Source organism: Gymnodraco acuticeps, unplaced genomic scaffold (genome assembly GCF_902827175.1).
Source record: "Gymnodraco acuticeps unplaced genomic scaffold, fGymAcu1.1, whole genome shotgun sequence".
In the NCBI taxonomy this organism is placed as follows: Eukaryota; Metazoa; Chordata; class Actinopteri; order Perciformes; family Bathydraconidae; genus Gymnodraco; species Gymnodraco acuticeps.
Window position 1 is genome coordinate 3,615,759 of NW_022991180.1, and position 12,240 is coordinate 3,627,998.

Below are 12,240 nucleotides of genomic sequence, written 5' to 3' on the forward strand. Positions count from 1 at the left end.
GTTAATAACTGTGTAATATATACCTGGCTGCTAAATCCTAAGAACTGTTACAGGATGTGTATTTTTTCCTAAATGATGTAACTTATTATTTTGTATTATATTTTGTATTACATCATAACTTAGTACTTTTTTTTAATGCATGTCACATATTTAACATTATGTAACATTAAGCTGTCTGTGGCTCATTTTCCTGCTGTAGCACATTTCCCCTCCATGGGACTAATAAAGGTATTCTGATTGAAAAATAATATAGGACATAATGTTCTCTCTTTAAATGAATTTTTGACTTTTTAAAAAATGTGTAATACTGCCGAAAATCTATCTTCTGTAGCAGGTCCTATAAAAATGATTGTGTTGGACAATTACCTTTTTTAAATGTAACTTAATTATTTCCTGCTTCAGAGTCCCTGAAAACGCTGATCTCTGAGACGATGGGGCGTTGGGCTCAGGAGACGGAGATGGAGGACCCTGAGCTGGTGAGGGCCGTCTTCACGTTGCTGCACCGCCAGTATCAGGGCCTCGGGGGCCAAATGGCAGAGCACCTCCGCAGAGCCTACACCATCAGCCAGGCCTCGGTAGAAGACACCATGGCTCTGCTGTCCTCTCTGAGCCAGATCCGCTCCCTCCTCAGCGTCCGCATGGGGAAGGAAGAGGAGCGGCTGATGATCAGAAGATTAGGGTAGGGGGACGTTTGTCAATACGAAATGGATTTGCTTGATTGCTTTCTAACATATTTCCATCCTTTTTTTGTCATTTTCTTTGTTTGGGCTTTTATGTATAGAGACATAATGAATAACAAGGTCTTCTATCAGCACCCTGACCTAATGAGGGCGCTGGGGATTCATGAGACCGTGATGGAGGTGATGGTTAATGTTCTTGGAGAAGGGGAATCAAAGGTGAGAGGTTTGAAACGTATTGATAAATCCTTTGGAGATGCAGATCTTTACATTAGTGGGTTATTTAAACACTATTGGTGTTTCATACAGTAGATCATATTCTAAAAGTACATTTATCATGATTAAAGAGATTTTATTTGTCATACAAGTTAATGAATGGAAATAACCCTGAACTCTGAGTAAGTGCACATATTGTGTATTATTCAAGGTTGAAAAAGCTGGAGGTAAAAAAACCGTGTTATAACTAAATGATTAATGGAGCAATATTCCCTGCAGTACAGTCAGTTGAACCCTTACCTCCTCATATCTTCTTTAGATCTATGCATTGATTATTCTTTTGTTAGGAGATTACCTTTCCCAAGATGGTGGCCAGCTGCTGTCGATTCCTGTGTTATTTTTGCCGCATCAGCCGTCACAATCAGGGGGCCCTGTTCGACCATCTCAGCTACCTGCTGGAAAACAGCAGTGTTGGACTAGGTACATTTTATTCTCTTACAAGACACTCCTATAAGTGTATAATGTTGCGCACTAATGCTTCCTTGCTCTACATAATTAGTTTTTGAGAGAGGTGTTTATTGATCTCGGGCTGCTTTTCCAGACCATGGTTTGTAAAGCTGTTTACTTTTAAATATTTAAAGGTGACCTATCATGCAAAATGCACTTTTGTACGTCTTTTATACATGAATATGTGTCCCCGGTGTTCCAGGGAACTCACCAAGTGTCAGAAAACACAACCCTCTCTATTTTCCTCCATACCCAAATCTCTTAAAAGGGGGCTGCAACGGATCTGATACAGATTGATCCAGATTTGAACACTTCTCTGACGTCACAGAAGTGGCGCTACGGCTATTGGGCCAACTCCACCAATCAGGAGGAGACAGCCACGGACATTGCTGTTCAAAAGCGCTGGAGACGCTGTAGTACATATGCCAGGCCTGTAGATGGTGCTGTTCTCACAGAATCAGCCCATGCAAAGACGTGTTAAATTGAGCGAAATGAGGAATGGCTAAAAGGCATGATCTGTTTGGTATTTTTAAAAATAAAAAGTATAAATATGCCTTATATAGGTATGGTCCTACACTATATTATTCAAATATAGCATGATAGGGCCACTTTAATATTGAAAGTTTCACTAGAGTAGTCTACAAAGTGAAACTGTAGGACAGGGCTGTTGTTAGTATTGAATTACACCGATATGTTTTATTGGGTGACTCTTTGCTTTATTAGGGCATTATTTTGCACTTAAGAAAACAACCTTGTGTTGGTGTTAGGATCCTGCCCCCTCAATAAAGTACCCCCAATATCGTCCTTACTCTCGATATACTTCACTAAATCCACTGTTTTAATTTGTAAGGTAAAATTGTAAATGTAAATTGTAAATCTGTAACCCTGTAAGGTGTCCTTGGGTGTTATGAAAGGCGCCCCCCAAAATAAATGTATTATTATTATTATTATATAGTATATGGTGTTTCAATTATTTTATAACTTTGTCCCTTAGCTTCCCCATCCATGCGTGGAGCCACTCCTCTGGATGTGGCAGCAGCTTCGGTTATGGATAATAACGAACTGGCTTTAGCGCTGAGGGAACCTGACCTAGAGAAGGTGAGTCTGTCTCTGCAGTACTTCTGGTAATAGTCTCCTTTATTTCATATATACAGAGGTAAGTTATCTGATCTGTTATGAACATGCTGTTGCATATGATTTTGCTGTTTCATCCATCTGTATTTTATTTTTGGGTGGCTCTAACACTGTCTAGGACCAGTGTTGGGACTAACGCGTTACAAGTAACGCGTTACTGTAACGCCGTTATTTTTGGCAGTAACTAGTACTCTAACGCATTACTTTTTAAATTCAGTAACTCAGTTACCGTTACTACATGGTGCGTTACTCCGTTACTGCGTTAGTTTTTTTATATAGTCAACAGCCAGGCGAACAGAGATGAGAACTGTACTTAAGTACAGTACTTGAGTAAATGTAGGCCTACTTTGATACTTCCTGTGTCACATGCGGAGACGGGCTGTGGGCGTGTTTGTGTTGTTTACTAACAAGACTATCATGGCGGCGGCGGAGCTCAAGTCTAGTTTCTCCACCTGGAGATATTCTCACTATTTCACTTTTGTCGAGCACAAAGAAAAGAACGTTTTAGTTAAATGTAAGTTGTGTCTTGGCGGGTCAAAGATCCTATCTGTGAAGTTAAAACTTCTTTGCAGCAATGTTGAGCGCATCATCAAATGAGGGAAACTGGATTCGCCTGTAGATACACTGATATTTATTGAGAGACAGACAATTACGTACGGCCGGGAGATCATCCTATCCACTGTCCTTGTGCTCCACCAAGGTAATCTCTGCCCCAAAAGACACAAAACATCTAACCAACACGAGGAGAGGCGGGCTCCCAGAAAGCCCGCGTATACCTAATTAGTAGCAGATGTGAGACAATGGTCTACTTGTCTCAAAGAGATCCAGACAAGCCTCAACCTACACAGGAGTCTTTGACTGACTACAAGCAGATGTTTGCAGTATCACAGATTCTATAAAACAATAAGAAACTCTATAAACAGATCAGATGAAAATATTCTCTTACACTATCTATTGCCCAAACCAGTAATTCAAATATCTTAACACATCTGCAAAAACAACATGATGGGACGAAGCTAGTAGCTAAGACCACAGAGACTCAGCCGACGCCACTCCACCTCCACCTAAGCAACAGCGGCTGGATTTTAACTAAAGGACTGTTATCCAGGGAAAAGTCGATAAAGCCATTGCACGGTATGTTGTAGAACACATGCAGGCAATTGCTACAGTGGAGTCACCCGCTTTCAGGGAGCTAGTTAGCATGATAGCATGTCCGGGCGGCACACGGCATATGGGACGGAACACTTTTTCCAACTACCTGGAGAAAGAATATACAAAAATGGAAAGCCAGCTAATATCGATGCAATCCAGATTGCATATAATGCATGTCAAGTTGATCAACAGATTGTATTATTCTCCAATGCAATAACAGTACTGAAATGAAGGCTATAAGGGCATTAATGGGAGCCCTTTTAGCAAGTAACGAAACGTTACTTTTCACAGTAACGCATTACTTTTGGGTGTAAGTAACTGGTAAAGTAACTGAGTTACTTTTGACATGAAGTAACTAGTAATGGTAACTAGTTACTGGTTTTCAGTAACTAGCACAACACTGTCTAGGACACATGTGTCAAACTCAAGGCCCGGGGGCCAAATCAGGCCCTTGGTGGATTTAATTTCGGCCCGCAGGATAATTTAAAATTACTATTAGATCTGGCCCGTCTGTATATTGCACGCACACCTTCACTCCATCCTGAGGGTTTCCTCAGCTCAGAGCCTGAGCCCAAACATTGATGAACTTGCACCCAAGATGAGATGTCAAGTATCTGGCTTGAACTAGCATCACAGAGCAGCAAACTGAGTTTCAATGGATGTTTCCTTCTGCACTTTTTCTCTCACGACAACAGGGCATGTTTGGTTTTTTCTTTGAGGGAAATAGTTTTTTTGAAGCTGTTGTTGGCCTGTGGAAAAATGTAATCATAAGAAATGACTCCGGAAAATCAGCAGATAGAGCCATAAGAAATGAATGCAACTGATTATTTAATGTTGTTTTTATAGGCAATAATTTAAGCTTTGTTAGTTCCAGGTTTAATATGTGCAATAAGTTCATTTCAATACGTTTTACAATAAAAAAAAATTCCACTCTGTATTTGAGATTGACACCCCTCTAGGAAATCTTAGTTTTCTGTGCTGTACCATATTATTTGTGAAGTCGCTGCAATGACCATGTTTGTGTAATCTGCTTTCCAGGTGGTCCAGTACCTTGCTGGCTGTGGTCTCCGGAGCTGTCCGATGCTAGTGGCTAAAGGCTACCCTGACATTGGGTGGAACCCTGTGGAGGGCGAGCGTTACCTGGACTTTCTGCGTTTTGCAGTCTTCTGCAATGGTAACCTGTTAGTCCTACCAATAGTTTTTAGAAAACATCCTGAGATGGTTAATATGACATTTATGATACATTTGTCCAGTCAGTTTATCATTGAGAACGTAACTAATTGTATAAGCTTTATTTCCCCCTTACCCTAGAGCAAGGGTGCCCACACTTTTTCTGTTTGGGAGCTACTTTTAAAATGACCAAGCCCAAATGATCTACCTACAGGGCCAATTTTTGAGCATTTGTTGTTCAAGTGATTTTATTTTGGCAGTCCAATTTCACTTTTTTTAATCCCATGCGATCTTCCCACACTACCTTTGCGATCGACCGGTCGACGTATTGGGCACCCCTGCCCTAGAGTAAATCGTTGGCTCGAATATTATTTTTGAGCATTTGTTGTTAAAGTGATTTTATTTTGGCAGTCCAATTTCACTAACTATAATTCATGTCTTAATAACACAATAACTATCGTGGATATTTGTTTTTGGCTATTGCTTTTCTCGCACTGAAGCAAAGTTGAAAAAGCACAAGAGGCTGCTTCATGTCAAGCTCCCAATTAAGTAAACTATTTGCAGAGGTAATTACCTCTGTTTTTTCTACCATTGATTTTTGTCTTGCTCTGCAGCAGTGCCCTGAAGGCATCAGTTCAAATGATCCTTGAGGGTATTGACAGTTAACCCAACGTTGCATTGGTTTTTCCACACCAGTGATTTCAGCTGTACCACTTCAGTCTATAAGCTGTGCATATATTGAGCAGGGTATCATTATTCTAATGATCCTCTTGGTGGGTTTAGTTTAGTGATTTCCTTTCCTATCAAATCAATTACTCAAATTTTGTCAAACAAATACCCTCCCACCTCGAATTGAAATGTGCCCCCAGCCTACCTTTTTAATTTAATCGTTTATTTGAAACAGGGACAGTGCACATTGATGAACACTTTAAAACAAAAATAATGCTTACAAGTGTAAATGAGCCGGATTTTAGCTTTGAGCTAATTTCCATCTGCAGTCCCCTCACATACAACATATATGAACATGACATTTATATACATGGCAAACAGAAATACATGATATGCAGGGAGATTATGAGCAGCATACAAGCATTTACCACATGGCAGTACAATGTAGCAGCAACGACATATAAAGTGCAAGAGATGATACAAGAGCTACATAAAGTGCAAGAGGAAAATAACTTTAATACTTTAATGGAAAGTACATTTTGTCCAAAAGTTGTCCGTCTGCGGTGGACTTCAGTCTCCTCTGGTTTCTGACCTAGTGCAGCATCCAGTGTGTTTTTTGTGGATGAATTTTGAGTTTTGTCTTGTCTGTTTCTGGAACCACAGGTGAGAGTGTAGAGGAGAATGCTTACCTGGTGTTGAGGCTGCTGATTCGTCGGCCAGAGTGTTTTGGCCCCGCTCTGCGAGGGGACGGGGGAAACGGCCTCCTATCAGCAATGGAGGAAGCCATCAGGATCTCGGAGGACCCTTCCATGGACGGAGCTTGCACCACCTACCAGTCCAACAGAGCACTGTTAGTAGTACTCCAAAGGATTCTTTTCCTAATTTATCCAAACTGGGTATCACCAATTTGATAATGCTGCGTGCAAAACAAATGAGATTCTGTCAATTTGTTTAATGGTGTACCTAATAGTGTCTAATGTATACTTTACTGTTTTGAGAAATCTGCAGTAGAAAGGACCACAGACAGTTTAACTGCATCACATTTTATTTGTAAATGATTTACAGCATTGAAAGCCACCAAAGTGTAGTGAAATATTGTATTGGGTATATGCCTGTTCAGCACTGTTGTTATGCCCTATGATAATAAGTCTCAAGAGTAATTTCCTCTCAGGCTTTTTGGAGCATTTCTTGGCTGGAATGCAGCTTCTGTGTTCAGCCAGCCTTCCCTTGATAAATACAGGTTAAATACGCTAACAACAACAATGTAACAGTTTAATGACGCTGATTATTATTAAAAGGCGATGTTCAAGATTTATTTGGGTTGGGAGCGGACATCTGCTCCTTTTTTTTTATTGTAACGGTAAGAATTTTGAATAAATATGAATGTCATTGGAAATGAGGAGAAAAGATCTTATCTCGCTAATGGGCTGCTTTATTTAGGGATAATCAATCATAACACAATGATGATTTATGATTATTTCAGTTTTTGGACAAGCTTTTGACCGTTCGGATTCTTCCCACTAACAGAGATGTTGTCCAGGACAATAATGATGACCTCATTCACATGGGGCACGCCATCATGACCTTCTACTCTGCCCTTATCGACTTGCTGGGCCGCTGTGCTCCAGAGATGCATGTGAGTGCTTTTCCACATCAATATCTGCAGATGTCTCAAACAATAAAGCCTAATGGAAAAAGTCTGCAAACTGCGCCAGAACAAACCAAACAAACACAAGAAGAATCCGTTTATGCTTTTACCTAGGGCCAAAGTCCTGACTGTTCTTTTTGCTCAATGATGCATCTGATAAAACTCCATAACATTAGTTGTACCATACCAGTTCTGCTCCACTAGCACCCCCCGCCAAGGCTCGCCGGCAGTACACTTTCCGTCACAGGAACACGCTTTGCTGGCGGCGAAAATAATCCCACCAGACTCCTTTGCCCCTCCAACAGAGGGATGTCCTTGTCCTTTTTCCTTTTCGTAATTTCAAGCGATAAAAACTCTCAATCTTCTCTCGAATTATTATTATTTTTTGGACGCCCTCGGCTCGAGTTCAGGGCGTTCCGAGCTGAATAAGTGCGTCAAATGACGGCAAGACGCCCCCCCTGACGGAAACGCTGTACCATACTGTATTCTTCTATGTCATTTAGTTTCCTTATATCTATTAGTGTCATTGAACTGCCAACACAAGGGAGACAAGGACATTTTCTGCTGTCCAAAATGCTTTGAGAGGTTTTGTAAAATGTATTAAAACATTTAGAAGTTAACAAAAAGCAAATAAATGTAAATAGTAAGACTCATTTTAAGATTACACTTGGAAGAAATATATCGGCAATATTTAATATACAAAGTAACTCAATAGGAAGATGTCTCTTATATTTCATAGAGCCAGTGTACTTCCATGCACTGGCTGAACAATATATGTACATCAAAATATTCTTTATTTTATTACAGTATCATCACGAGAATCCCTCTTTAATCTGCAAACAGCTGACCACTTGTTTTCTTCTGAATTGTTGATCCAGTTGATTCAAGGAGGCAAAGGAGAAGCTATCCGCATTCGAGCCATCCTGAGGTCGCTCATCCCCATTCAGGATCTCGAAGGAGTCATCAGCATCGCCTTTCAGTTTCCCTCTGTGTCTAAAGGTTTGCATCACTACAGTCAATTCATCTTGTATAAAACCACAGAAACCGGAGTTGTCTACAATCAATGCCTATTCAAATCAGATTGTATTGATTTATTATTAACTCCTTAGACATTGGGGACACAGTTTGATTTTCCTGTCTGGATAAGAGATCCGCACCCATGGCATGCTATAGATACATTTACAAAGTAAAGACATATAGACATATTTATAAATGGGTGCATGTGTTTGTTTGTGCAGATGGTCTGGTGGTTGATCCTGACCTATCCACAGTGTTCTGCCCAGACCACAAGGCAGCTATGGTTCTGTTCCTGGACCGGGTGTATGGCATTGAGAACCAACATTTTCTTCTCCACCTGCTAGAAGTGGGCTTTCTTCCTGACCTTCAGGCCGCCGTCTGCCTTGACACTGTGAGCTCACAGCATTGCATCTTGTTGACCTGTTAAACCTACTTTACAGACCCAGTAGTGTAGAGTTGTAGGTGTGACCTGTGACTTTAGAATTGCATATGAAAAAAAGAATCTACTTTTTTCCCACTGTCCCTATCGCACCATATCGAACATTACTGTGATTGTCTAGTAACGGGACCTGAATGATCAACTACACTCACTTAATAGTTGTTTCAACTTGCGTAAATGTAATTCTCTAGTCTAAGATGTCTACTAATGATCTGGATAATATTTTTTTAATACTATTCTTCCCTACTGAGAAGCATATTTTTCAGCTTAAATCTTCACATATTTCCATTTCAATCTGATGAGACATACTTCAGGGGGTCCGCGGGGTCTTAAAAACTATTAAAAGTTGATAAATCAATTTAGCGAAAATTAAGAATTTAAAAAGTATTAAACGGCATTTTCCAAGGTATTACGTTTTGTAGCTTGTTTTCAATAAGTATATAAAGTGTCCAAAGAGATTGTATTCTACAGTTTGCCTGAATGTAATCATTGCGTAGGAGAGTAGTGTGATTCTTTGTAGTTTATGTATGGCATCCCGTTGGATTTAACGTCATCTGAACAGGACATCGCACGCTCACTGCTCGATAGCGCGCGAAGGTCCGTTTACGCCGGTTGTTCAACAACATCGTTATGGGGAAATGCAAGTTTGCGTCCAAATGGTTGGAAGATAAGGAGGAAGAACAATCAATACTGTATATAGTAAATGTGAGGTAAAGTGTGTCGCCAATGTAACCGGCTAAAACTCCAAGTGGCGATGAGGTCTTAAAATGTATGGAAAGGGTCTTTAAAAAGGTCTTAAAAGGTCTTACATTAGACTTCAGGATTCCTGCATATACCCTGATCATGGTCCCTGTTTCTTTTTGTAATCTCCTAACTCCATTTTGTCTGTTTGGATCCACTAATTAGACTCTCTAAATGTACTCTCTATTTTCCATTGCAGGCTGACTTGGGATCCACTGATATGGCCCTGGCCCTGAACAGATACTTGTGTACAACTGTGCTCCCCCTGCTCACCAAATGTTCAGCTCTCTTCTGTCCATTAGAGGACCATGCTTTGCTGGTGGATTCTCTCATCCAGGCAATCTACGGCCTCTCCAGGGCTCTCAGCCTCACCAAGGCTCAGAGAGACACTATTGAACAGTGTCTGTTGGCCGTGTGCAGGTAGTGCTTCTAGGATATGATAAAGTAACCTAGAGTTAGGGTCCTGTCTTCCCTTGGTTATTTCTGCAAGGAGTTGTTGCTGTCTGCAAGTTGCTAAAAGATTTCATATGGGATCCTAAAATGTTGATTGTGAAAGCTCTATCTTCTCTAATACCATTTTTAATACAATAATTATTGCACCATTTGTTGTTGTATCCATTGACCTGGCTTTGTTGCTTCTATTTGACCAAATGATATGTTGTGAAGAGAAAGAGAGAGAGAGAGAGAGCAACAGATTATTGCTAATTGATGCAGACACATCAGTGCACTGTTTGTCCCGCTCATTATATTTGATGAATCACTACAATGCCTTTTTTTGCCCAATTCAGATGTAATTAACCAAAGTCAATCAAAATGTTGAATTAATTGCATATTGCCCATGGCATCTTCTCAATTATATCTGACATCTTTCTGAGACATGATAATCAGTCAAAACTGATCATACATCATTCCCCTGGTAATATGTGTGTGTGTGTGTGTCTGCTCATGTGACTAATTCTTCATTCATCTGTGTCCTCAGTGAACTCCAACCATCTATGATGCAGCCTCTCCTTCGACGCCTTGTCTTCGATGTTCCCCATCTCACAGACGACAGCAACATGCCACTAAAGGTTAATATAAAAAAATTGCAGTTCACTACAGTAGAGCAGAAAATAAATTGGTTCACCTTGATAAATTATACATTTTATGATCCACCAGCTCTTGGCCAGTCACTACGAGCAGAGGTGGAAGTACTACTCGCTGGCTGCAGGGCAGGGTGAGCAGGCTCTGGCCTCTGAAGAGGAGCTCCACCTGTCGAGAAAGTTGTTTTGGGGTGTGTTTAAGGCCTTGGCAAAGAAGGTAATCCATTTTGAATACCTGTGGCAATCTCAAAATTACTATTATCTACAGCCCTTAATTGATCTTTTCTTCTTTGAATTCTCCTCAAATCGTATTTCCGAAGAGAGATCAGAATCTTCATTTGATTTTCGTCCTTAGTGAACTTCTCAAAGAACCTGAGTGGAGGAAGATAAAAACCCACTTGTGATTACGAGTACATTTTTTTTACATCCTAGTATAAAACTCTCCATCCTTGAACAGCGTTGGTTGAAATGTGAGAGACGTAAGCAGTAACTGAATCTTTCCTCAGTTGACATGTACCAGCATATTTCTGAAATGATCGTTACGTGATGATTGAGAACATCGATACATAAAAGATTCAAGATCATTCCAGTCCCACTGGAGACTTGCATTAAAAATCCTTGAAATTCAGTTTGCAAGGAAGACTCTCTACAGAGTGTGTCATGTAGCTTAGGTGCACAGTATTTCTCTATCCCTATTTATTGTACAACACTTAATGATTTGCAGCTAGATGGTTTTTCAGCTGAAGTATTTCTTCACGAAGGCTAGGTCTTAGTATCTGAAATAAAAATCCAATGTGTCATTAAATAAATTAAATAAACTGGTTCCCTTAGCTGAAAAGTGTTCTGTTTGTGAAATCCAGACGCATGCTCAATGCAAGAAAACATTGTAAAGTTGCAGTGCGAGCAGCGTTTCCGCCAGGGGGGCGTCTTGCCGTCATTTGACAAAAAAGTAATAATTCGCGAGAAGATCGAGAGTTGTTATCGCTTGAAATGACGAAAATGATAAGGACATCGCTCTGTTGGAGGGGCAAAAGAGTCTGGGGGGGGGTTTCTTTTCGGAGTATTGAAGATCATTTCCCTGACATCGGCGGTGCCTGCTACAGGACAACATGGAACGTGCGCGATTTGGACGCGATGAGCGGTGCTAGTGGAGCACGCGTGTGAGCTGCGAGCACCAGAGCCTCGCAGCGGCGAAACTGAGGCTCCGTGGTAAACTGTGGTAACATGAAGAGCCGTTTGGGAGCTGAAACAGCCGGCGCTTTAAGAGAGCCGAGTCAAATGATCCGGCTCACTAACGTAAAGAGACAGTATCTATAAGGGACGCTCTCGGGGTGGACGCCCTCTCAGCCCTGGTCTGGCGGAAACACTGAGTGAGAGTACTGCAATTGGATGTGAGCTCTTCAAAGCTCAAATTCAAACCTAATGTAGTAATAACATGTAAGGATGGCACTTCTCTGCATAAAGTTGATAGCTTTAAATATCTTGGTGTATGGCTAGACTCTGAACTTTCAAATGTTTTGTCTTTTTGTTTATGTATGTCTGTAAGTTGTTGCTATTGTCGGGACCCCCTTGAAAACGAGATGGTGCATCTCAAGAGTCAACCCTCTCCTGTGTTTATGTAAACATAAGACATTACCTCTGTTCAATGTATCAACCATGTAAATGTAAAAATGAAATGTTTTTTGCTTCCTCTTTGGGCATACATATATTTTTGTAAAATGGAGATGGTGCATAACAACTTTTTATGTATTACTCCTTTTTTTTTTTTACAAATATTGGATCAGGAGG

The 12,240-nt window shown here is 40.6% G+C and overlaps 1 protein-coding gene across 3 annotated transcripts in view; it reads left to right on the top strand.

Annotated features, from left to right (window-relative positions):
- ryr2b (ryanodine receptor 2b (cardiac)) overlaps positions 1 to 12,240 on the top strand; it is a 102,667-nt gene that overhangs the window by 46,487 nt on the left and 43,940 nt on the right. For all 3 annotated transcript variants that reach the window (XM_034237910.1, XM_034237908.1, XM_034237909.1), the window contains 12 exons: positions 403 to 679; positions 782 to 896; positions 1,241 to 1,373; positions 2,395 to 2,498; positions 4,725 to 4,860; positions 6,189 to 6,375; positions 7,053 to 7,161; positions 8,052 to 8,172; positions 8,412 to 8,581; positions 9,570 to 9,790; positions 10,350 to 10,440; positions 10,529 to 10,669. In XM_034237910.1, the coding sequence (XP_034093801.1) occupies positions 403 to 679; positions 782 to 896; positions 1,241 to 1,373; positions 2,395 to 2,498; positions 4,725 to 4,860; positions 6,189 to 6,375; positions 7,053 to 7,161; positions 8,052 to 8,172; positions 8,412 to 8,581; positions 9,570 to 9,790; positions 10,350 to 10,440; positions 10,529 to 10,669 (1,805 nt within the window). The remainder of the gene's footprint in view (positions 1 to 402; positions 680 to 781; positions 897 to 1,240; positions 1,374 to 2,394; positions 2,499 to 4,724; positions 4,861 to 6,188; positions 6,376 to 7,052; positions 7,162 to 8,051; positions 8,173 to 8,411; positions 8,582 to 9,569; positions 9,791 to 10,349; positions 10,441 to 10,528; positions 10,670 to 12,240) is intronic.